Source organism: Tubulanus polymorphus, chromosome 1 (assembly GCF_964204645.1).
Source record: "Tubulanus polymorphus chromosome 1, tnTubPoly1.2, whole genome shotgun sequence".
Lineage (NCBI taxonomy): Eukaryota > Metazoa > Nemertea > Palaeonemertea > Tubulaniformes > Tubulanidae > Tubulanus > Tubulanus polymorphus.
In genome coordinates, this window is record NC_134025.1 from 30,919,267 (window position 1) to 30,946,268 (window position 27,002).

Genomic DNA, 27,002 nt, shown 5'->3' on the forward strand with positions numbered 1-27,002 from the left:
GCGCAACGACCTTGAAATAACGGGGATAGCTAGCCTTCACCGAAAAAGATAAAGCTCGGATCTGGTCGTACTACCGCGATGTGAATGGAATGCCCTGATGGGATTGATATACTCGGAGCTACCCATTTCTCGATTCACTAACTAACGGAACAGGATTTTCATATGGATGTTAGGTAGCGCTGTTGACAGTAAGTAATGATTCAATGATTCACGGTCTGCTGATAATTAATTTTTGAAGTAAAAAGAAGGTTTTAAATACGATTCGTAAAAATGTTTGGTGGTGGAAACAATTTAGAAAGTATCCTTTTATTAGAAATAGCTGTAAGAATGAGGAGGAGAGGGTCTTCTGGCACTCTCAATCAACTGAGTGTCAATAATCCGAATATTGGAATAAACATAATAAATGAATTTTATTGCTGAGAATGGTTAATCCTTCATAACAAACCGCAGAGGAACTTTTCAACTTGAAGTTTGCTGCTAAGAATCTGGAAAGATCGTCAAAAAAATGTGAGAAAGAAGAGAAAACTGAAAAACTCAAGCTTAAAAAGGTAGGCCTAAATCAAATTGAAGAAGAAGTTTATTAACACCTGTATTAACAAATGATGTATGCGATTTGTAGATTAGTTTTTAAACAGGGGTTGTAAAGTTGTAGTAGTCGGTAACCTATCTGTGGTTTAGTTTCGCGATAGCAGTTTCACAAACCACAAAGGCCTACATACAGATCGTTAAAGCTTACCATCAACAGGGTAGTAGTAGTCTGAATACCAGTCTTATGGTTTATGGGTCCCCTTAGTCAGTAACCTGTCTGTGGTTTAGTTTCACGATCAGATATTTTCACAAGTTCGTATAAGCCCATCCGATTATAAAAAGCTTACCACCAACGATTAGGGTTCCCCTTAGTTAGTCTGAATGCCAGTCGTTGTTACAGGTTTCCTTGTTTGGGGAACAACGGCTAGGTACTAGACCAGGGTTGTAATTAACAAGTAATTAGTCATCTGGGCCCGGTTTTATAGACTGGTATTAACATTAACCGGGGGGGGGCTAACTTAATTCATTTTCAATTGAGTTAACCCCCAGGTTAAAGATAAAAGATAATACCAGTCTATAAAACTGGGCCCTGGTATTCATAGTAATGATGAAGTCCACCAGTTTTGTTGTTTCAATATTTTCTGTGATATTTTCAGGCCATTCAAAAGGGAAATATGGATGGGGCCAAAATCTATGCGGAAAACGCCATTCGACAGAAGAATCAGGCTTTGCATTTTATAAGATTGAGTTCTAGAGTAGATGCAGTTTCACAGAGAGTACAAACTGCAGTTACTATGAAACAAGTCACTGGTTCAATGTCAGGTGTTTGTCACTCTATGGCCGCTGCCTTAAAATCTATGGATTTAGAAAAGGTAGGTTATTTAACATATAGACTCCTTCTTACTCGGTTCCTGTCAACTTTACAGTAGACTCCTCAGTACTCGGTACTGGTCAACTCTACAGTAGACTCCTCAGTACTCGGTACTGGTCGACTCTACAGTGGACTCCTCAGTCCTCGGTACTGGTCAACTCTACAGTAGACTCCTCTTTACTCGGTACCGGTCAACTCTACAGTAGACTCCTCAGTACTCGGTACTGGTCAACTCTACAGTAGACTCCTCAGTACTCGGTACTGGTCAACTCTACAGTAGACTCCTCAGTCCTCGGTACTGGTCAACTCTACATTAGACTCCTCAGTCCTCGGTACTGGTCAACTCTACAGTAGACTCCTCAGTCCTCGGTACTGGTCGACTCTACAGTGGACTCCTCAGTCCTCGGTACTGGTCAACTCTACAGTAGACTCCTCAGTACTCGGTACTGGTCGACTCTACAGTAGACTCCTCAGTCCTCGGTACTGGTCGACTCTACAGTGGACTCCTCAGTCCTCGGTACTGGTCAACTCTACAGTAGACTCCTCTTTACTCGGTACCGGTCAACTCTACAGTAGACTCCTCAGTCCTCGGTACTGGTCAACTCTACAGTAGACTCCTCAGTCCTCGGTACTGGTCAACTCTACAGTAGACTCCTCAGTCCTCGGTACTGGTCAACTCTACAGTAGACTCCTCAGTCCTCGGTACTGGTCGACTCTACAGTGGAATCCTCAGTCCTCGGTACTGGTCAACTCTACAGTAGACTCCTCAGTACTCGGTACTGGTCGACTCTACAGTAGACTCCTCAGTCCTCGGTACTGGTCGACTCTACAGTGGACTCCTCAGTCCTCGGTACTGGTCAACTCTACAGTAGACTCCTCAGTCCTCGGTACTGGTCAACTCTACAGTAGACTCCTCAGTTCTCGGTACTGGTCGACTCTACAGTGGACTCCTCAGTCCTCGGTACTGGTCGACTCTACAGTAGACTCCTCAGTCCTCGGTACTGGTCAACTCTACGGTAGACTCCTCAGTACCTCGAGTAGACTCCTAGTCTCAAGTTTTAGGTGAATTTTACGTAAATTGATTTGGAACAATTTGTTCATTCACTGGTTCTCAACTCAATGAAATATTTTCTTCAGCCGCAGTCCCAACAATTATAAAGCAAACTGTTGGTTTTTGATAGATTTTGATTCAGACCCTTATTCATCTTACGGCTGTTTTTGTTTTGATAGGTGCAAGCATTAATGGATAAATTTGAGAAACAATTCGAACAGCTGGATGTACAAACACAAGTAATGGATGGTTCAATGCAGGCCACAACTACTTTGAATGTACCACAGAATGAGGTCGATACTTTAATGCAACAAGTCGCTGATGAACATGGGTAAATTTATGTGTCATTGCCTTTAGTTACCTATGGGATATATACTTAGATTTCCCCCATGTATGGCCCTCTATATACCCCTGTCTCTATAGGGGCCACACTTGTAGAGACAAAGACTCTACTCTGACTTATATGGTTTATAACAGACTTTTATTTCTCAAAGTTCAACAGTTTGTAATCATTCATCTGTACAAGTATTAGATTACTGAACTCACAAACATAATAGCATGTCATGAATAACAACTTTAAATGACATTATGAACTCACTAAAATACGAATGTATCAATACAATTAAAAATCTATTCGCTTCTCTGCAGTGTAGGAACATAATACTCAAAAACTGCATGTATGAAAGAATAAAGGTTTGAAATGGGCTAAACCTTCTAAATCGAGATTCATTGCCAGCCTCCCTCGTGTATACTACAGATTCCTCTCTGAAAATAGAATTAACGCGTCGTGAAATCTATTGTCTTCTGTTATTATAGTTTGGAAGTGAATATGGAACTGCCTGCTGGTCAAACAGGTTCACTCGGTGCATCTACTGCGGCTTCACACGAACAGGTTAGTACTTGTACCTGTAGTTCATTATCAAAAAGTTTGAAACAATTCAGACATTTCGTAACACTTTCCTATGTTTATTTATTCTCTAATTCAGGATGAATTATCGGTGCGTTTGGCAAAACTACGACAAACTTGAATCAGAATCAGAATTATTTCTCATTATTTCGAACTAGTTTTCGTTGTTAAAAGTATTTTTCAAATGTTTGTAAAACTTGATAGGTTTGTCTGGTATCATTTTGGAATCAGTTGTTCAAGGGTTGATTTGAGTTTAACCAGTGGTTTTATCTGTGGTTACAATAGACTTTTAATTGTCACTTTGTTGACGACTCTAACCACCTTCTGAGCAACTTCAGTCCCTTACATTCATCCTCAGTCAAACTATAGTTTCCCCTCAACTCAAAGATGAGCGTTTTGATCCTGAATGATGTACCATCCAACTAGAATTTTGTTCTCAAATCAGACAAATATTCACAGTCCGAAAAGAAAATTTGATTAATTAATCACCTATGTGTTGTTCCTTGTATATAATGTAAATAGATTGTGATATACTTGTAGTTTAGTTTCTTTCACTGATTGTATTTCAGTGAAGTTTCACGTGTAACAAATATTTCATATTTAACAAATCATTAACTCTAAGAATTGACAAATCATTATTGTTCATTCAGTTAATAAAATGGTTCTGTTCTAATATACTAATCCATCGAAGATATTGTTTGTTTTAAGTCAGAGGTTTATCATCACCAGCAATTGTGTAAGAATTATCATCTTAGCTATTGATATATGACATGTATGTATTACAAATAAACTATACGTTATTGTAATTAACTGTCTGATAAAGAGTTATCTATTTGTGATTGCGCAATACGATTGATTTGGACTCCACCAGGTGCTGCCACCTTCTGTAGATTGTAGTAAATATGGCCTCCTCCGATGAAGTAGTGATAGTATCAGCTGTCAGGACTCCTATAGGTGAATTATCGCTGATATTCTTTATAACGTGTCATCTAAATATGACCAAAAACTAAAGTATTATTTCCTTCATCAATTTGATTGTTTTATAAAATTATCCATTTGTGAATATCCATGAAAATCAGAATGTGAATGTAGTAGTTCAGCTGTTCAGCTGTTCAGTTGCGCAGCAGCGAGAGTTTAACCCCCTCGCTTCCACAGACACACATTACTTACATTACAGATTGTCCAATTAGCTTTACCTGTAATTTCGCAATATCTATTTTCCATAAAATTTTTTTAAAAAGTATTTGATGGTAAAAACAACTAAACTGACCATCTTTTTCCAGTGGCAGTGGGACCAGAGTATGGATAAAAATTTAAAAACTCTTGAGTTTTTAAATTTTTATCCATCATTAGATTAGTTTCTGCAAGTACAACTGGATAGATTCTACCGTATTTCAGGTAGTTTCAATGGAGCACTTCACACAGTATCTGCTCAGGAATTGGGATCGATTGTTATAAGCGAAGCTTTGGACCGAGCTCAAGTAAAACCTGGAGATGTTTCTGAGGTTATTATGGGACATGTGTTATCAGCAGGTAAATATTAGTGGAGGATCCAGTTTTATACTAATAGATACCGTACTATTAGACGCGGTATCAAATTTGACCCTGGGTATACTCAAATGAACTTTAAGTTAAGACTGGTCTAAGTAAAAACCAGGGCCCTGGCTCCAGTTTCACTATTAAGGATTAACTCCAATTTACTACTTAAATGAATTCAGTTTTTGTTACATTGATTGAAGGGAAAATCATTTTGTCGAGGTTAAGCTGGTCTATTTGTTCACTCACTTTCCTCATGAAAAAGTTTTCATGTAAAAGTTTCTACTTCATTAATTCAATTAGATCAATTTTGGAGTTAATAATTTTGAGTACCGCTATGAACATGGGTTTCTGATAAACATGACAATCCTCTATTTTTGACATGACTCTGAATAAGATGTATGATTGTATCTCTTCAGGATCAGGACAGAACGCAGTAAGACAATGTAGTATAAAAGCTGGTTTACCTGTCACTGTACCCGCGTATGGTATTAATATGTTATGCGCTTCAGGATTGAAAGCTGTATCATTAGCGGCTCAATCCATACTGGTTGGTGATTCTCAAATAGTCGTAGCTGGTGGGACAGAAAGCATGAGTCAGGTAAATTACAAATATTACATTAACATTGATGAATAACTCTTGTGAGTCTCTGTTGTAAAGATGATATGAAATCCCCTTGCAAACGTATCTGAAATGTACCTTGAGCTAATAGTTTTGATCTTAGGCTTTATAGTCATATCTTCAGAAATACTGAGGACATCTGTAGGAATTGCTGAAGAAGGCAATGTAGTTGAAATTTTAAATAAGCGATTTTAGCTCAAGGAAACATTTCTGATTCTTGCTATTCTTAGTGTGCAGGGATTTTATATCGTATATTAGATTGTTTCCTTTATTTATTTGATTGAAGGGCAAGCATTGTATGCACGCTAGAGGTGGAATTAAGTTTGGAGATTTGAAACTGATCGATACAACCATTCATGATGGACTGACCGATGCATTCAGTGGTTGTCATATGGGAATAACTGGTAAATCTATCTAACCAGGGAAGTGTGATGTCATCACACTTCCCTGATCTAACCTACCGAACCTCTATGGGTCCAGTTTGTGAAAAAGTTTTAGGTTAAAACTGTCAAGCTTGAATTTTTGTCCTCATTGAAAAATGAAGTTTCCAAAAATGTGAGGTAAACTTTTTCGTGAAATGGGACCCTGTGAATTATTTCACATGAATTCTCAAAAAGATGAATTTTATGTTGTTTATTGTTTTACTGCAGCTGAAAATGTGTCGAATCAATGGAAGATCAGTCGTCAGGAACAGGATACGTTCGCGCTTCAATCTCAAACTAAATGTGAAACTGCTCAAAATAAAGGATATTTCAAGGATGAATTGGTTAAAGTGACCGTGTCTCATAAAAAAGGTTTCGCTCTGGGTTTTGTAAAGATCATTTTTCTGTATTGATCAGTTTCTTGTTTATAAAAATGAATGTTTACTGGTGTATGATTTTTCAGGATCACTTGATATAGTTAAAGATGAATTTCCTCGAGCTGGTTGTACTATAGATGGTTTATCTAAGCTAAAACCTTGTTTTAAGACTGACGGTCAGGGTACGGTCACTGCTGGAAATTCATCAGGTAATTCTCTCTAATATCCCTGTCTCTAATGGATCTGCAGCTTGTCACTGATATTTTGTTTGATATATTTGCAGGTATCAATGATGGAGCAGCTGCTGTAGTTGTAATGTCTCTTGCTGAAGCTCAACGGAGGAATTTACAAGTTTTATCTCGTATTGTGAGCTGGGCTCAGGCTGGAGTAGAACCATCAGTGATGGGAACTGGACCGATCCCAGCCGTCAGATCTGCTGTAAGTCTCTGGGGCTGGTTGCATAGTCATGGCTTAGACTTAAGACCAGCCTAAGACCAACTTCGTTCTATAGCCAATCTAACAATGTAAGACCAGTTTTAAGATTTAAGACCACTTTTGTACTTAAGTCCCGACTGTGCAACAGGCCCCTGAGCATTAATTCACTTTTCAATCTGCTATGCTTGACTTAGTTTCCACAGTTCAGTGCCCAATTCTACAGCTCAGGACCCAGTTCCGCGAACAAAGAGTCAAAATATAAAGATCATGATCAGTGGAACCGTGTCCTATCCCTAGAGTAGGATAAGTATGCCAATCACTGATTCTATTGTTTTTAGAACATTAATTCACTTTTCGATCAGCTATGCATGAGTCAAAATATAAAGACCAAGAACAGTGGAACCGTGTCCTGTCTCTAGTAGAGTAGGGTAGATTCTATTGTTCTATTGTTTCTATAATAGTTGAGTAAATGTGGATGGAAGATTGAAGATGTCGATTTGTTCGAATTTAATGAAGCGTTCGCTGCTCAATCTTTAGCTGTGATTAAAGAATTAAACTGTGATATAAACAAGGTTTGTTTTTTCAGTGCGGTTGAATTTCCCGAATTAATGAATATCACGTTTGAATTTTAAATGAAATGTTATTTCTGTATTTCAGGTGAATATTTCTGGTGGAGCGATTGCTTTAGGTCATCCGATTGGAGCATCTGGAGCGCGTATTCTAGTAACCTTATTGTTTAATATGAAGAGAACTGGAGCGAAGAAAGGAGTGGCTGCTTTATGTGTCGGGGGTGGTATGGGGTTCGCTATGTGTGTTGAGACTTGCTAGCAGTAGTAGCTTTATGCGTCAGGGGATCGCGGGGAATGGGTTTGCAGTATGTGTTGAAACTTCAGATTAAGGATACAATGAAACTCACTCAAGTTAGTGTCATATATTTTGTGATCGGATGGCAGTATATTGAATTGGGTTCAATAATGTGACGACTTTTCCAGAGTTATATTGTGTAGTTATTAACTATGTGGTGGTAAAGATGCATTCCTCTTTGCAAAACATATCCACTCAAAAAGGCTATTGTAGAGCATATATACTGACTGGGGTCTCTAGGTTACTGTAATCAGAGTGTGTGTGAGTGTCAATTATTTCAAATTATCATGTGATGATGTTTTATAAACTATTCAATATTAAAAACTCGTGTGTGAATGATTGAAAATCAATTGCGTTTCTTAAACTATATTTGAAATGGATTTTCATGTGTGGCCGGCTTCAATTTGCTAAGGAATGCTCCGGTTATTGCAGTGGATTGCTCCGATACTAAGGACTTCGCGGGGTTACACGAATACTCAAGAACAAGGATCCTCTGGCAAGCGAGTACTGCGGTCATGCTGCACATACTACAGAATTCAATTCAATTATACACTTTATTGATACAAAACTTCACTTCGAACACAAATCATCGGTGGAAGATTGTTTTAGCTCATATGATATCATTTTGAAGAAATTCATCGTTAAATATGTCTCATCTGAAACCGTGGATGTGAGTTTTATTTGTCTTGACCCCAAAATTCATTTTTTTCACCGATTCATTGATCTCCTCGCAGAAAATTTCAGTTCTAAAAACCTTTTTTCATCTTTTTTCTTTGGTCAGATTTTATCCATTCCCTATTAGCTTTTATCTCAACCGATTGCTGCTAAATAATTATATGAATTTGTCTATGCTATATGAATTTCTGTATGCTCTTTTTTTCAGTCCACTATGGAAGCGTTTAGTTAAACCCTACCCTCTTTACGTTAAAGGCGATCCACAAATTCGAATATTTTTCCCCGAATTTTGGATGAAACTCGTGAAACCAGAGAAAAAACTGCCTTCAGATTATGTGATGTTTCACGTTCATCCACAGTAAGTATTGTCCATTTCTCTTTACACACACATTTTTGGGCATTTTTCAAATCATTGATTAATATTTTGTATTTTCTTTTAAGGATGACTAAAAATGATATTAAACAGTATTTAGAGAAGATTTATAACGTGCCAGTTTTAAGCATAAGAACTGAGTTCAGACAAGGTCAGTATTTAGTTCGTACCCCCCTCAATGATAGTCTATATTACTCTGTAATGTCTGATATTCTGTTTCAGGGAAGAAGAAAACACATCCTTACTATGGTCACGATATTCCACCAGAGGACGATGAACATTTTGCTTATGTACAATTAGTAAGTATGAATGTGCAGCCTCTGTACATCCTCATCACCTGCACTCATTCAGATAAACTGCTGTTTGCATGTTTTATTATTATTTGATAAACAGTTTGTTTATTTCAATTATTTGACAGAAAGACGATAATTTTCAATGGCCTGATTTGTTCGGTGGTAAAAAGACTCCTCAGGAAAAAGTTCTCGACGATGTTAAGAAACAGCGAAATGAAGCTAATAAAAATTATGTGAATTCCTGGAAAGTTCAGAGTATTCCGTCATGGTTTAGGTAGCTGCTGTTGCATCATGGTTTCGGTAGCTGCTGGAGGAGTAGGTTTTGGCTCGTGCCACACCTTTTTCAGCCATCCACGCGGACGAGACTAAGACGTTGTCGACTATGCGATTTTGTCTTCACAAGACCAAGTAATTCTTCATCATCATCAATATCTTCAGCCCAAACTCCGATCAACAACACGGCGATAAGAAGCAAACACAAGAGAACCTTCTTTGCGCCGCCTGTCTGGGGATATTTATATTTAGAAAACTATAGAGTTCCAATAACGAATAGGCGTGTAATGATTTGTACCGTGGTCAAGAATCGACTAAGAGTCAGGATCGAGATCGACTAATGTGATCATGTGATCGTGGCCAAAAAGTTGACGTGGTTTCAATCAAATAAATCTTCAAAATTTTATCTCGTAAATTACAGTGTGCGATTTTACCTGTTTTGCTGATGTTTATTCACGTTTCACGTATTGAAGCTGCTGTCATCGATTCCTGTGATGATATCGTCGTCTTACACACAACCGCACATTTTATACAGTTGCATAATAATCCTTACCATCAGTATTTTTTACTGCATAATTCCAGTTTAATGAATAATGTATCAGTATATTTCTTATGGGCATATTATAATACATTATTAGAACATAACTACAATATTTCCTTTGAAGTAATTGTTTAAGATAAATTCGTTGCTAAAAAGTAAATCCTGCGGCAGCCGCAGCTGCGTTATTTGATACATATTATTAAAGTATAAATCAATGGATTTATGTTTGATGAATTATATAAGAGGTTTATTTAGTCTAACGATTTATTTAAAATCAAGACTTATAAAAGTATTCGTTTTTACTAGATCAAAAACTAGCATTTGAAAAAAATTTCGCTGTAATAACTTTCTGCTAAAAGTAACTTCCAGGCTGGATGGAAATCGTCTACACGAACCGGAACCTAAATTTCCGTATATCATGTATTTAGATTGAAACAAAAAAAATTCGTAGCAACCAAGGGATATAAATTTCTTTATTTGTCAACATCCAGAAATCTTCTCGTGCCCTTGCTGACACCATGACAAACATTAAGGTGTTATACTACTACGTTTATATCTGGATCCAGTTCCCAGTCGTGAGTTCAGATTTGACTCAGAGTTGTTAACTTATTGCAAATTAACTCATTTTAACTCAAGAGTTAACTCTAACTCACAACTGTGGAAATGTGTCCAGTACTTCAATTTCTGTTATCCAAATCTAAGTCCTTGTATCGGCATTCCCGGCATGTGTGTGTGTGTGTGTGTGTGTGTGTGTGTGTGCGTGCGTGCGTGCGTGCGTGCGTGCGTGCGTGCGTGCGTGCGTGCGTGCGTGCGTGCGTGCGTCTGTGACTGGTTGGTTTGATTATGAAATCAATAGAATCAATCAAAATCACCCGTATGCAAAGTTCGAAGAAACTTCTATTACTAAAAAAACTAAATTCAAAATTAATTTGTTTAATGTGAATTTGTTAAAACATTTCAATTACATCAATTACTTATTGGATTGTAATTATATCGATTTGATATCCATTTGTTTCTTCCCCTGTAGCAGCGTTTTCGCGGGTTTAACTGGTAGTTTTGCAAATTTTGGATTATTTTTCCGCTTGAACGACGAAAAGTTGTTCCATGACCTCTTCACATCAGTAACTTCTTCATCATCGTCATCTATCTCTTCTGCCCAAACTCCAATCAATAACACGGTTACAACGAGACACCAGAAAACCTTCATCGCACCGCCTATTGGTGAAGAATAACGTTAAATACATTATTAACCGTACGTATATAAAAGGTTTGACACTAGAAATCACAAAATTTGAGTTCCGAAAGTAAAAATATTGGAATTAATCCAAATAGTCGCTGTTAGAATAATACAGCCATCATTAGGTATACTTGAACCTGTCAGTCACCCAGCTGAAAACTTGTGGAACTTTGACTCATATTATTTCCAGGCAGGAATTTTTATTTGAACATAGATTTGCGTTTATAAATCTAGCAGATATTGTTACTGTTTCTACTTTAAGATCATCAAAACTCATATGAAGCCTTTATTGAATTCCTACCTTTCCTCTCCTGGATTTTCACACAAATAAGAAGCTGAAATCTTCTGTGATTTTCTCTTCATGTCAGCTGTTTTTATACTTTTCCAGATATTGTTTATTTATGAGGAGATTAATCAAACTCGCAGTCGTTTTATTTGAGTTTAATTCCAGTTTGATGAATGTTAGTCATATTTTAGTGTTTTTGCAATAAATCCGACATTATAGTATTAGATGTTCATTTGAAGTCAATCTCTTATATAGATTTGCAGATGTTTTCAATTTCCCCCGAAAGATGAAGTTAATCATCCTCTGGCGGCTGTTGTCATAACACGTGTTTATATTATATAGTATATTTTAAATGAAATATTGAACCTAAATTCATTGCATGAACTGTTTCTGCTGAAATCGGCGCCAAGCTAGCCACTCGGGCACCTATGGATCCTAACACCAGTTCGTTCGTCATCAGCAGCTTCCATCAGAACGTTCCTTTTACGCGACTCAAACTCCATTGGATTTTTGTGTGATAAATTATTGATATGAGAGGTTTTTTCTTGAGCTCTTTAAAATGGAGGTACTTTTTATTAAGACATTTGAAAAAAACTGCACCGTAAGAACTTTCTGCTAAAAGTATGTAACTTCCAGGCTCGGCGGAAATTGTTGACATGAACTGGAACCGAAATTTCCAAATATGTTGTCTTTCGATTGAAACAAAAAATTCTGTAAATTTCACTTATTATCCAAATTCAGCAGTCTATGACCTGGAGCATTGGTACGTGTTGCGGCACGTTCGAATCAAGAGGAAAGTTTCACCTTGGGTTCGATCGAACATGAGATAGGGTTAGGGTTAGCCAGCTGTCGTTTCCCAAACAACAAGTTGCATGGGAACCCGCACCTGAAGCCCCGGTATCAAAACAGAAAAAGAGAATTAAATCAGCGTTCATTAATTTCATCAAGCGATTAGATTCCTAAATTCATTGCATAAACTGGTAAATATTCGTCAACTGTTTTTCGACGGCCCGGGTAAAACCAGTTGAGTACCGGTAAAATGTTAGCCTCTCGGGGGTTTAATCTCCTGAAACATGTCTCCTAACATCAGTCCGTTCATCATTAGAGTCAGCATTTTCAACCAAAACGTTTCTTTCGCGGTGGCTCGATGCTCTAAGTATTCTAAGTATCTGGTTCAGGCAGCTACACGGGGACCCGTGAGAGTTCAACATCAGAATTATCGCCTGCCCAAACCCCATCCACCATTAACACGGCAATGAACAAACACAAAAACAATTTCCTTCGTTCCTATTTGAGGACATTGTGAAATAAGAAACGGCCCAACAAATAGCGTAGTTGACTCTCAGGCCGTGGCATGCGGCCCACCTCGTCGCGTAGTTGACTCTCAGACCGTGGCATGCGGCCCACCTCGTCGCGTAGTTGACTCTCAGACCGTGGCATGCGGCCCACCTCGTCGCGTAGTTGACTCTCAGACCGTGGCATGCGGCCCACCTCGTCGCGTAGTTGACTCTCAGACCGTGGCATGCGGCCCACCTCGTCGCGTAGTTGACTCTCAGACCGTGGCATGCGGCCCACCTCGTCGCGTAGTTGACTCTCAGACCGTGGCATGCGGCCCACCTCGTCGCGTAGTTCACTTTGCAATCCGTGGCTAGAAGTTTTAGGCAGTACTCTTAAAGATAGAAGTGGTAAAATGAATTGAAACCTGTGATTAAAATCGTCAGAATTTGAGATAGATAATCTTTAATGTTCAATGTGGATTTATTTACCACAGGTTTAACAGAACGGAGGGCAACGAGTTCGATTAAACAGCATTGCCCAGAAATCGACGTCTGATAAACGGCGGACGAGGCCAAGAGCTCGGTGCCGAGGATTCATTTTCCTCTACATAACATCAGTTATTTCATCATCGGTATCGTCATCAGTTTCTTCAGTTTCTTCAGCCCAAATTCCTAACAAAACGGCACCAAGCACCAAATATAGGAGAACCTTCATCGCGCTACCTATTGGGGATATCAGAAAACAGCCAGACTAGTGTAAGGTGTATAGCGTTACTCGTAGTGTTGGGTCTCAGGCTTTTGCGCCTTTTGGTTCAGAATAAACACTGGAGATATCACAATGGCGAAACCATTGAGAGGAAATCATCCGCATTTCAAGGTCGAAAATAACTCCTATTATTAAAGAACTTAATTCAAAATTTAACGTTTAATGTGAATTTATTAGACATTTCAATTACATCGCTTACTTATTGAAATGTAATTACGTAAATTCGATGTTCATTTATTTCTTTCCCTGTTGCCGCATTCTCTCGATCTGGTCGAGGACAAACTGCGGTATAGGATGAGGAAAGTTGGGTGCAACTGGTAAGAAATCAGTTTCTGGAACGTATGTCCGCGAATTCGGCCACTGCATATGGAACCGTGTGCCATCTGGCAGAATAAACCTCTTCTTTACATCAGTTCGTTTATCATCAGAATCATCATTAAACTCTTCTGCCCAAACTCCAACCAATAACACGGTTACAACGAGACACCAGAAAACCTTCATAGCGTCAACTGTTGATGAAAGAATATCGTTAAATGCATTATTTACATGAATAAGAAGTTTCACACTAGATTAGAAAAAGATTCAGAAAGAAGAAATATTAGAATGGAACCAAATAGTTTTGTAGCGGTTGAAATAATACAGCCATCCCGAGGTGTACATAGTCACCCAGCTGAAACGTTATGGAACTTATCAAAATCATTCCTCGTAAATCGCAGTATGAGAATTTTCATTTTATCAGCATAAATGTGTTCATAAATCTAATAGCAGATATTTTTACTGTTACTACATTAAGATTATCAAAACACAGATGCAACTTCTAAACAGGATGTCTAAAAATGTGTAGTTATAGTCGATGTTCATATTACCAGTAAATGAATTAAGAATCGGGTAAAACAACGAGTAGAATTCCTACCTTTTCTCTCCTGGATTTTCACACAAATAAGAAGCTGAAATCTTCTGTGATTTTCTCTTCCTATCAGCTATTTTTATACTATTCCTGATATTGGTTTATTTATGAGGAGATTTATCTCGCATTGGTTTTATCAGAGTTTAACTCCAGTTTAATGAATGCATTTATTACAGTCTAGTGTCTTTGCAATAAATCCGACATTAAAGTATTAGAAATGTTCGTTTGAAGTAAATCTCTTATATAGATTTGCAGATATTTTCAATTATCCCCGAAAGATTCGGTTAATCTTCCTCTCGCAGCTGTGTGGTTTTTGCAGGTGTTATTTTTATATTAATAGTAAGTATATGTTCATGTATGATGAAATATTTTATTTAGTGTACGTGTCACGAAGAAAGAGTTCACTGAGGTTGAGATGAACAATCCATAAGTGGTTTGTTTTGGGAAACCAAGATCTGAACGATGAAAACAAGATAAAACAACAACAACAAATTACAAACAAATGGCGGTACACCAGACAGATCTTTACCGTCACGTGCTGCCGCTATGTATAACATTAACGGAGAATATGCGAACTAACCTGAAATGGGAATTTGTGAACTGTGGCACGCGAGAAATCATTTAGTTCACAATTTCACCGTCAATGTTTTATAGAGGGGCAGCACGAGACGGTGGAGAACGATTGAAATCCTTTTTCCTGCTGTGGCATGCGAGTAATAAAGATACTTCGCCTCCGGGCACGTCATACTGAAATCTGGAACTTTCCGAAAAGCACTCAACCAAAGAATGAAATGGTTGAATGAATTGAATCCTATAAAGAACTTAAGAATGTTATGGATATATTTGCTGAGTTATATTCAAATGAAAACTTCAATAGAAATGGTCACTTAGATAAATTGAATTCAACGATTAGAAAATTCAAACCGAACATTTTAAATTTTTAATGTGGATTTATTAATCATTGAAGTTACACGTCGATTGACACTTGACGTGTTTTTATATATGCGTCTTTCATTTCCCAGGCAAAGTACCGGGGATCTTCTCCCCAAAACGCTCAGCGGCCGCGGCACGACAGCCAGAGAATTAGAGGTTTCCCGGGTGGAGGACGAGGTTTCGACCGTGACCTTGGCCAGCAGCGGCGTAATGTCATCCTCTTCACAACTTCATCGGTAATTTCATCATCATCAGCATCATCGTCAATCTCTCCTGCCCAAACTCCGATCAATAACACAGTAACAAAAACCAGACACCAGAAAGCCTTCATAGCGCCACCTGTGAGGACGAAACATTACCAATCATGTTTTGGTGATGTCTCATCTCAATGTTCACATGACCAATTTAAGAGTACCGCTAGATTACTTTGGGCCCCAAAATATTCCTTGGATATCAAGGATACGGGATTTAGACCCTTCGAAAATTCGTTTCTATTTTTTTTCAAATCGCTCCTGCCTCAATCGGTCGCTGAGTAGATAACTAAAACAACCCTTACCTGAACTGCGAGATGTTTTCACAAACAGTCAATATTATCAACTTCTTATGAAATTGAATTTATAAAGTTCTTTCCTAATCTTCCCTGATCGTGTTTTATCTATGTTAATAGTGAATCTATTGAAACAGTGTAATTCCAATTGGATTAATTCGTTTTTCGCTCATTGAGAATAAATGTTAAAATGACAGTGATTAATTACTTTGTGAATGTAGTATTTAGAAAACCAATTGAAAGGTGATTAAACTCTGAATGAAGATTTGCTGTGAAGGTATCCGTGATTTTACAACTTAATCCTCCTTTGATTCAACACGTGTAACTCATTTTCTTGAATATTGCATGATTTTATATTATCGTTATAGCACGGACTCAAAACTATTTCATCAATGGTTATTTGCGTTAATGTATTTCATCATTTAATTCAATTTATTTTATATTCATATCAGTTCTCACGGTTTTTAAACTCAGTTGGAAATGAATTGAGGAACTCAACTTGGTGTCAACTTAAACTTGGGGTTAAAGCTGATACCAGCCTATAAAACTGGGCCGAGAATTTTGGACAATGCCATTATACCAAAGATAAAGTTTGAATGAACCCATTCATGAAAAAATATCATAACAAAGATTTTAAAAGTTTGAGTTCAACAAACCCTTGACGCGTTTATTTTCTATCGATGTTCTATCTCCAAGGACCAAATTCAAGCTGTGGCCATTGCCGGAACGCAATACCAGAAATCAGAAAAAAGGTGTTGCCCGAGATTGAGTGCACGATACGCGCGAAATGGACCCTGATGTTTCACTATCGGACTTGACCATTTGCAGCGGTGGCGGGGTAATTGTGTCATCAACCTCTTCACAATATCGGATGATTCTTCATTAGAATCATCGACAATCTCTTCTGCCCAAACTTCGATCAACAACGCAGCAACAAGAACCGAACTCCAGAAAACCTTCATAGCGCCACCTATTGATGAATGAATATCGATGCAGTGGACCCTAAATCGATCACAGGAGCAGAAAACGGAAACAAAACCCTTACCTGTTAGAAACTGAGCTGTTTTTACAACCACTCTGTATTCTCTCAGCTTCAGCGGAATATATACGGTTTTTCTTAATCTTCCTAAATCCCTTTAATCCCGTAATCTTAGAAACAGCGAGAAAACTAATCGAGTTTAATCCCAGATAGATTCCAATTTGATGAATCTATTTTTGGCTTATTGAAAAAATTACGGTGAATGAAGTATTTAGAAAATCAATAGGAGACGATTAAATTAAACTACAAATATAGGTTTGTTGTGAAGATTTCTCTAATTTCACAACTAATCTTTTCTTGAAAAATGTTCTCACTGAGAACTGTCGAACTGGTTCCATTCTGATATTCGCCTTATTTTTGGCAGTTAAGAAAGATATAATGGAAAAAAAATCCTGTTAAGAAAAAAGTCAAATGTTAAATTTTTAATGAGGATTTATTAAACATTTGACATCGATTGACACTTCTTCAAATGTTGATTTATTTCCTTCCCGAAGCTTTCTTCTTGTACAAAGGACCAGGCCATGGACCAGGACCCGGTGGCCAGGGATGTGGGGGACGTGGCCAGGGAAATGGAAGAGGCCATGGCCAGTCAGGAGGTAGTGTTAACCTCTTCACAACATCAGTTATTTCATCATCCGAATCATCGACGATATCTTCAGCCCAAACTCCAATCAACAACACAGCAACAACTAAACACCAGAAAACCTTCATAGCGCCACCTATTAAGGATAGAAGATGTTCAAGGATATTTCGGTGGTCCCTAAATCGTTGGCGAGAGCAGAAAACCGAAAAACCCTTACCTGCTAAAAACTGAGCTGTTTTTACAACCAGTCTGTATTCTCTCAGCTTCAGCGGAATTTATACGGTTTTTTCTTAATCTTCCTAAATCCCTTTAATCCCGTAATTTTAGAAACAGCGAGAAAAATAATCGAGTTTAATCCCAGATAGATTCCAATTTGATGAATCTGTTTTGGGCTTATTGAAAATAGATGATAAAATGACAGTGAATTATTAGTAATCTAATGGAGGTTGATTTAATTCTATATCCAGATTTGTTGTGGAGATTTCCATGATTTTACAGTTAATTCTCACTTGAAATATGTACTCAATTTTACACGTGTTGTTTGTCTGTTTTAGTCGTTTTTTTTTCCGTATAGCTCAAAAGTAGATGAAGTTTTTGTTTTCACGCGAGTAATTATTCCACATCCCCTCTTCACATCCCTCTCTTCACATCCCCCTCTTCACATCCCCCTCTTCACATCCCTCTCTTCACATCCCTCTCTTCACATCCCTCTCTTCACATCCCCCTCTTCACATCCCCCTCTTCACATCCCCCTCTTCACATCCCTCTCTTCACATCCCTCTCTTCACATCCCTCTCTTCACATCCCCCTCTTCACATCCCTCTCTTCACATCCCCCTCTTCACATCCCCCTCTTCACATCCCCCTCTTCACATCCCCCTCTTCACATCCCTCTCTTCACATCCCTCTCTTCACATCCCTCTCTTCACATCCCCCTCTTCACATCCCCCTCTTCACATCCCCCTCTTCACATCCCCCTCTTCACATCCCTCTCTTCACATCCCTCTCTTCACATCCCTCTCTTCACATCCCTCTCTTCACATCCCCCTCTTCACATCCCTCTCTTCACATCCCCCTCTTCACATCCCCCTCTTCACATCCCTCTCTTCACATCCCTCTCTTCACATCCCCCTCTTCACATCCCTCTCTTCACATCCCTCTCTTCACATCCCTCTCTTCACATCCCTCTCTTCACATCCCTCTCTTCACATCCCCCTCTTCACATCCCTCTCTTCACATCCCTCTCTTCACATCCCTCTCTTCACATCCCTCTCTTCACATCCCTCTCTCCACATCCCTCTCTTCACATCCCTCTCTTCACATCCCTCTCTTCACATCCCCCTCTCCAAAGCCCTCTGTTCACATCCCCCTCTTCACATCCCTCTCTTCACATCCCTCTCTTCACATCCCTCTCTTCACATCCCTCTCTTCACATCCCTCTCTTCACATCCCTCTCTTCACATCCCCCTCTTCACATCCCCCTCTTCACATCCCTCTCTTCACATCCCTCTCTTCACATCCCTCTCTTCACATCCCTCTCTTCACATCCCTCTCTTCACATCCCCCTCTCCAAAGCCCTCTGTTCACATCCCCCTCTTCACATCCCCTCTCTTCACATCCCTCTCTTCACATCCCTCTCTTCACATCCCCCTCTCCACATCCCTCTCTTCACATCCCTCTCTTCACATCCCTCTCTTCTCATTTAGCCTGGATTACAGGATCCGTTCGAGGGCTAAACTCGAACAATTGAATTGACCATCTTTGTTTACGTAAGTTGATACAAATGTACATAACCGGGCCGAGATCTTCTCGCAGTTCTATATCAAAGATAGAAATTGTTACTTTGATAAATTGAATTCAACGATTAGAAAATTCAAACCCAACATTTCAGATTTTTAATGTGGATTTATTAATCATTGAAGTTACACGTCGATTGACACGTGTATATTTTTTGTCTGGCTCCGGTTCATCGGTCGGTCGAGGACATGGCTTGTACCAGGGGCAGCGCCAGGCTATTTTTCCTCTCTTCACAATAATACCACGTTTATCAATAGAATCAACGTCAGTCCCTTCAGGCCAAACTCCAATCAATAACACGGCAACAACAACGAGACACCTCCGCATAGCTCAGCCACGACTGTCTATAAGTACGGCGCGCTAACCGATTGTGCCACTGGGGCTCACCAGAAAACCTTCATAGCGCCACCTATTGGTGACGAAACAACGTAATCGATAATATTTCAGTGAGGTCTCGCGCCTCAATCGGTCACAGCAGCAGAATACAGAAAAACTGTTAAAAACTGAACTGTTATCACAACCAGTCTGTCTATCGTCAGTTTCAGCAGAATTTTATAATGTTTCCCTCAATCCGAATTCTCTACAATCTTTATTAATGGAGACTTTTTTTGTTTCAGCTGAGAAGAAAAGTTGATCAATATTTTATTTCAATCAATGAAAAAGCCAATAATGTATTGCAATGAAATTAAATCGTTTTGTAGCTGTTAAAATAGATAGAATTGAACCTGTTAGTCACCAGCTGAAACGTTATGGTACTCATTAAAATCATTCCTCGTAAATCGCAGCATGAGAATGATATTTCATTTCATCAGCAAATAACAGAGATTTGAGTTTATAAATCCAATATCAGATATTTCTGCTGTTTCTGCATTAACATCATCAAAACTCATATGAAGCCTTTATTCAATTCCTACCTTTTCTCTGCTGGATTTTCACACGAATAAGAAGCCGATGTCTTCTGTGATTTTCTCCTCCTATCAGCTATTCTTATGCAATTCCTGATAATGTTTATTTGAGGAGATTTATCTCGCATTGGTTTTATCAGAGTTTAACTCCAGTTTAATGAATGAATTTATCACATTCTAGTGTCTTTGCAATAAATCCGACATTATAGTATTAGAAATGTTCATTTGAAGTAAATCTCTTATATAGATTTGCAGATATTTTCAATTTTCCCCGAAGGATTAAGTTTATCTTCATCTCGCAGCTGTTGTCACTACACGTCTTATTCTTATATTACATAATAGTTTATTTTCATGTGCGATGAAATATAGTGTTTTATTACGTGTCATGACGAAAGAGTTCACTGAAGTTAGAGTTGTTTAAAGTTGATACCAATGTACATAACCGGGTCCAAATCTTTGTTCGTTCTATATAGAAAATGGTTACTCAGATAAATTGAATTCAACGATTAGAAAAAAATTCAAACCAAACATTTTAAATTTTTAATGTGGATTTATCAAACATTTTGAGTTACATCCACTGACACAATCACGTGTTTATGTTTTTTTTGCTGTCTTGTACCAATGCCGACAATATGGCCACCACCAGCAGCGGTGGCGGCGCTGTTGATGTTGTCTTGCCATCCTAACAAGATCACCTGATTCATCACCAGAATCATCATCAATCTCTTCAGCCCAAACTCCAATCAATAACACGGCAACAACAACGAGACACCAGAAAACCTTCATAGCGCCACCTATTGGTGATGAAACAACGTAATCAATAATATTTCAGTGAGGTCTCGCGCCTCGATCGGTCACAGCAGCAGAAACAGAATAACAAGCCTTACCTGTTAAAAACTGAGCTGTTATCACAACTAGTCTGTATTGTATCAGTTTCAGCGGAAATTTATACTGTTTCCCTTAATCTTACTCAATTCTCCGCAATCTTTATTAATGCAGAATTTATGGAACGACGAAATTCCTTGGATGAATTTGGTTTTCGGTTTATGAAAAAAATGATAAAATGACAGTGAATCATTAGTTTGTGAATGCAGTACTTAGAAACCCAATTGAAAGATGATTTAATTTCAAATCTTAAGATCTGTTGTGAAAATTTCCATTATGATTTTCCTGTCAATTCTTACTTGAAATATGTTTTCAATTCTACACGTGTTGTTTTTCTGTTTCAGCCGGGATTTTTTTAGAAGAAAAGTAGATCAAAATTGTATTTCAATGAAACAAGGATTGTTATTAGCAGCAATCTGTTACTTAGGGCACAAAAACTATGTTCAAACTTGATTCCGTAAGTGTAAAGCAGTCATCAGGAACTCTTAATGATATGGTAGTCACTACACATGACCGACCACCACGCTGACCAGACATATATAGTTATAACAAAGCACTGTCCCAGTAAACAGGCCTACATATGCGCACACTGTATATACCGTAGCATTTTGTTGTTACGTTTTTCCATTTTAATGTTTTCAGATTTCAGTAAAACCGCGCCTTACTCGAACAAGGTCAACTCGGACTTAAAGACAAACTCGGAGAGAAATGAAATAGTTTTGCTACGTGTGCCTCTCTCTGATTTTCCCGGCTCCAGTTTGTCCGAGGTTTACTGGGTTTACTGTACGAATAGATAATTGTTTCACTCTTGATGCTCGCTCCGTCAAAATGATAATCGCGTATTCACAATGATAGAATGATATTTCTTATGTCAAATAAGTTTGGTTTGAAATTGAGTTATTTTGTCGTACACAACAATGAGCAATATGATGACAGTTACATCAACCATGCCATCTCCCGGCTATCTCTCTCCCTCTCTACTGCTGCTGCTGATGTTGACACTGCCTCCAAGATGGCGTCTGCTGATTTAATAGATGAATAATTAATGTATGTGAGTATCCGCGTGAGAGAGAGAGAGAGAGAGAACTGGTACCGATCAATAACATCAGTATCCGTTACTCGCCGGTACTGCTGTATGTGTGTATATATCCGTATCTACATTATCATGGATGGATTTAAATAAAAATAAGAAACCTTATTTGGACATTCTTACGAAAAAAGCCATTTCTGAGTGATTTCATCAGTAGTGAATGGTTTTAACTGCCGTTTCTGGCGAGAATTTGACTCGTGTTGTTGACACAGAAGCAACAGTCGATGCGCTGGAAAAGAGAGAGAGTGAGACTGAGGGAGAGCGAGGGAAATGCGGCAGCTATGGAATGAGTTATCATCACTGAATTTATTATAGAATATAGAAAAACAGATTAAACCGGTAAGTAAACTATAATTTCATATATATTATGATAACGCCATATTTTGATATATGATAACACCATATTTTTATATATGTTAACACCATATTTTGATATACCATTACACCATATTTTGCTGTATCATAACACCATATTTTGATATATCAAAATGCCATATTTTGATATATCATACAACCATATTTTGATATATTATTTTTAAAAAAAAACCTTTTTTGATATATCATAAAAACCATATTTTGATATAACCCTGATTCGGCAGTTCTTATATTTTGTAACCATTTTAAAGATCAAGTTAATCTTTTAGTTAACTTATTTCATAAATGATTTAATATTTCATACAGACAATCATACAATAGGCTGGACACGTGGACTGCCGTGAGTGACATGAAATATCATTTGGTTAATAACTTACAGCCGTCATCAATCAGGTGTCTTAGTCATGAAAGGTCAATGACATCCCTCAACATCATCAAGAGCCGAGTGATGATTTAAGATACCACTTTGGTTCTAGAAATCTATCAAGTCTGATGAACTTGACTATTTAATTCCCGAGTTTACTGATAGTGGGATATACACCACAATACACAATTATTCAAAATCAGTTTATTTCGAAATATTTCGACGACTGGTAAAAATGTATTGTGTAAAATGTGATGATCGCACTGTAGAAGTATTGTAAACGTACTAATGTCTATCTATTAATTGATGAGACCTGTTTTTCTGGGATATTTTGCTTACTTTTTGGGGTACATACCTCATTTATGTCTTAACAGAATACCAAAGTCCAGTTGAATGAGAGAGAAAATCCTCCATTTTGTGAAATTTCTTGAATTTTTACATTGTCACCATGCCTACAAAATGAAGTTATTTTTCTTGTGGGGTCTCAACAACTAAATCAGGGTGGCGTAGGCATGGTAACAATGTTCAAATCCAAGAAATTTGACAAAATGGAGGATTTTCTCTCTCATTCAACTGGACTTAAGGAGTCTTTTTGCCAATCCATCTAATTGGTACAGAACTGGAAATATATCAGATATTCAGTTGTTGTCCGCGATTTTTGGCATTCTGTTAAGACATAAATGAGGTATGTACCCCAAAAAGTAAGCAAAATATCCCAGAAAAACAGGTCTCATCAATTAATAAATAGACATTAGAAGAGCTTCATGTGGAATAGTTAATGATTTATGATGATCAGATTTATTAGATTGTTCCTTTATCACTCCATGTAATTTCATTAATTAGAAAGTGACATTAATTATTTATTGTGTATCGACACTGGACTGGAAAATCTCATTAACCAATCCGGATTTATGTAGAGGAAACATCAAAAACAACTAAATTAATTTGTAAAAAAAACCAATTTCTCAGTTTCAGATGGTCTTGTCTCTTAGAATTTCGTTTATTCAGGGGTGGATCTGCTCTGCTGGTCTACCCCCCCCCAAAAAAAAACAAATCTTGAAAAATTAGTAACTTTCTCATGCATTCTGAGTGTTTTTAGGGAATGTTTGATCATCCATTGAAATGCAATATTGAAAACTGCAGATACGTTTTTCAAAGGAAATTCTACAAAAAGAGGGGTTGTTCACCCGATGAACACCAATTAATAAACCTAGAACTGAGGAACTTGGTCGCGGAATGTTGATAAGTCAATCGCAGGAGTATGGATGGCTACCGATAGATATATCTCAAATCAAGTCTTTTATTAGGATTTTCAATGTTTATCTATGCTATCAAACAAATAGAAGCCTAAAATAAAGAGATTTGTACCGGTCACAAGTAGAGTGAATTCAATGTATAAACTTCAAACTAAGCAGTCGATATAATTTAATATTTAGTGTAGGGGTATCGGTATCTGGAGACACGTTGAAGGTCATTATGTGTGTAGCTGTTCTCCTCTTTGAGTCCTCCACACAGGAATAAAGACAATCAACCTAATCGAGCAGAGCGCACAGAGCAGTATCAGTTATATCATCGACTGACTGTCACTTGATTCGTAGTGTGTTAATCGATTCCAATTCCATTACTCAACATTACTCTGAACTCGCAGTAACACATGTAAATAATCAGCACTCTCACTACTCTCTAATACCGCGTAAAATACGATATCAATTCAGGCAGATATTTCTACAATGGCAGAAAAATATCTAGAATTAATTTCTCAAAGCGAGTCTGGTTTAAAAGTGAATAAGAGTGAATCAGGGTCCACTGAGTGAATCATTCCGGGTCCCATTGCAATCACCCATCAGTATCTTCAAAGGGAGAAAAGGGTTTAGAAATCAATTTCTCAAATGGATGAATCGGAGGTCCAGTCACAAGTCCTAAATACTATTGATCTTAATTTCTAGATTCGCTTTAGAACTGAAATGGATCCAAACTGAAAACTATTACATTTATTACATATAACATTATCTTGTTGAATTGTTTCATTACGTATTAAAACGAAGAGCTCGATCAGCTAGCGAATATATTCTGTGAACTTTTTTTTCTGTGCACTTTTTAAATCTATTACGAGCGCTGATGACAACATGTCTGCCGCCGGAAATGGGTTCGGTATAATCAGACATGGCCGCTGGCTGCGTAGGTAGATGGTGAAAAAGTCACACACGTATCTATGACGTCAGGGATGATGTTGTTTTGTAGCTGTTCTCGTAGACTCACGCGTAATTTCAGTAATGCGGGTTTTGGTCAATGGAGTTTAATGAGGTTCTGAAACTCTAAGGTATTGGACCCTTCCCTAGAACGTGATAATACATAATCAGCACATTATAACGAATATGCGATATGTCATAAACTCGAACAATCTCTTCTAGGAAAAACTGCATTGTAGTCGCTGTTTCATTGTGAGATTCTCGTGTACAGGACGGGTATAAAGTGAAGCCACTACCTTCGTCACGTAACAGTAACGTGACCTTTTGTCGTACAGGCCACAAACTGGTTTGTACCAGAACAACCCAAAACTGACCAATTTGGTCAATCTATAGATTGCGTATGAGTGGTCTGTGTAAGGTTTGTTTGCCGTCTCATACTGACCATAATCTCACTGACTGTGGTCACATAACATGCTGACAACACAACCAGGGAGATGACACGATCACAATTTATGATCTCAGCTTAAATTCAGCATTAGACAAAATAATTGAAGTCTGTTGATCGAATGTAAAATGTTTTCAGAGTTCACAACATTCGCATGAATAATGAATGTGATGACATCATAGGAGCGTATGGGCACTGATTTGATAATGCCAAATTGGCGCGGGCTGCGTTATCCGAGTTTCTAAATGCTGTTTAATGTGTTTGATGTAGATATAAATCTATATTATCTGTACCTGGTGACTGTAGTGATATCGGTACAATTGAACTGTGGTTTATTGCATATATAAAGAACTACCCACTCAACTGTTTTTATACCCGCGCAGCGCCATCATGAACTGAGCACAGTTTTAAAGCTTAGGGCCATTAACAGAAGTGGTGAGATGTGTGGGTGTTTCTCTGGTGACTGTTGCTGTCAGTACTTAACTGGAATATAAATATAAACTACATCAACCCACTGTTCATCTCCGCCGACTTCACCTGAGGCTCTAACAAATAATTCATATCAGTGAATTGTAGCACCAACGACAAAAATAGGAGTATCTGAGAGTTTTTTTTAGATTTCGCGCGCCCAGTTCCACAGGACGGTGTGTAATACCTGTGTTAGCTCAAGTGCAGTCAGATTCTATCACAGAAATTTAGAACGATTTTAGAGGTTGTTCCGTAGTAGCTCCGTGGAACCTGTTCCACAGTTGTGCTCCATTTCAAATTCACTATTCTAACTCAGAACTGAGGGACTAGATCCTAGTAATTATTTCATCAACGATTCGTTCTAGGAAAGAAAAGTTGTAAAGCCCTAAGTTAAAGATTTGTGATTTTCTAAAGTGTATTTTTATATTTATTCAGACATGCAAGTTTAATTGAGTGACATCTTAAATTGATTTCTATTTAGCTCAAACACGAATCCCCTGAATTTACGAGTCGGTCAATATTATACCGAATCAATAGAGATTTACTACAGCGAAGCAAATTCGGGCGTCATATACATCAATATATGTCTAAAGCATATGATCTAAACATCGCACAGGGGAATTTATGGATGTCATAAATTGAGAAAACTAATTCAGTAGCGGATCTTTTATTCGTGGTAAACAGTCTCCTCCTAGTTCGTCATGGCGGATATAATAAGAATTGATGGATGGAGTGAAGGAAATGACCTTGAAAATCACAGACGATGACTGAGGAAAGTCGATTCTGCGTGTATTTATTTATGATGTAGGGCGATGTCGTCTGCAACTCGACTGTGTAGGTCTAGTTCGGGGTGGCTATCTTTAACATCGAATACAATTCACAAAATAATATGAATATTACAACATCAGATTTACAGCAAAAGTTGACAAATTACAAAGTCATATCATAAGTACAGAAACGTAACAAGAAAATTAATCTTAATAAATTATTTGATACCTGCTAAAAAATGTCGAATTTTTGGGATAAGCTAATGTGGGATTGCAAACTTGAAATCGAAGTTTTGGGGAATTATAAGATTTGGCGATTGGGTAGGTGATACAGGGTTCGACTGTAAATAGTAACGTTGAATAATTGTAGAAATG

At 37.9% G+C, this 27,002-nt stretch overlaps 3 protein-coding genes across 3 annotated transcripts; all 3 read left to right on the forward strand.

The window, feature by feature from the left end:
- The first annotated feature begins 157 nt into the window (after positions 1-157).
- LOC141898154 (charged multivesicular body protein 1B1-like) lies at positions 158-4,127 on the forward strand. Its single transcript, XM_074783995.1, has 6 exons — positions 158-298; positions 451-548; positions 1,185-1,400; positions 2,630-2,781; positions 3,267-3,342; positions 3,437-4,127. The coding sequence occupies exons 1-6, from the start codon at positions 271-273 to the stop codon at positions 3,476-3,478; spliced, it is 612 nt and encodes a 203-aa protein (XP_074640096.1). The 5' UTR covers positions 158-270; the 3' UTR covers positions 3,479-4,127.
- Positions 4,128-4,258: 131 nt separating this feature from the next.
- Positions 4,259-7,949, forward strand: LOC141898152 (acetyl-CoA acetyltransferase, cytosolic-like). Its single transcript, XM_074783992.1, has 9 exons — positions 4,259-4,311; positions 4,756-4,890; positions 5,313-5,494; positions 5,802-5,919; positions 6,166-6,309; positions 6,401-6,523; positions 6,598-6,752; positions 7,211-7,321; positions 7,407-7,949. The coding sequence occupies exons 1-9, from the start codon at positions 4,260-4,262 to the stop codon at positions 7,575-7,577; spliced, it is 1,191 nt and encodes a 396-aa protein (XP_074640093.1). The 5' UTR covers position 4,259; the 3' UTR covers positions 7,578-7,949.
- Positions 7,950-8,152: 203 nt separating this feature from the next.
- On the forward strand, positions 8,153-10,002 carry LOC141898155 (large ribosomal subunit protein uL23m-like). The gene is made up of 5 exons (XM_074783996.1): positions 8,153-8,283; positions 8,497-8,646; positions 8,730-8,812; positions 8,884-8,960; positions 9,080-10,002. Exons 1-5 carry the CDS (start codon positions 8,261-8,263, stop codon positions 9,230-9,232), a joined length of 486 nt encoding a protein of 161 aa, XP_074640097.1. The 5' UTR covers positions 8,153-8,260; the 3' UTR covers positions 9,233-10,002.
- Positions 10,003-27,002: the final 17,000 nt, after the last annotated feature.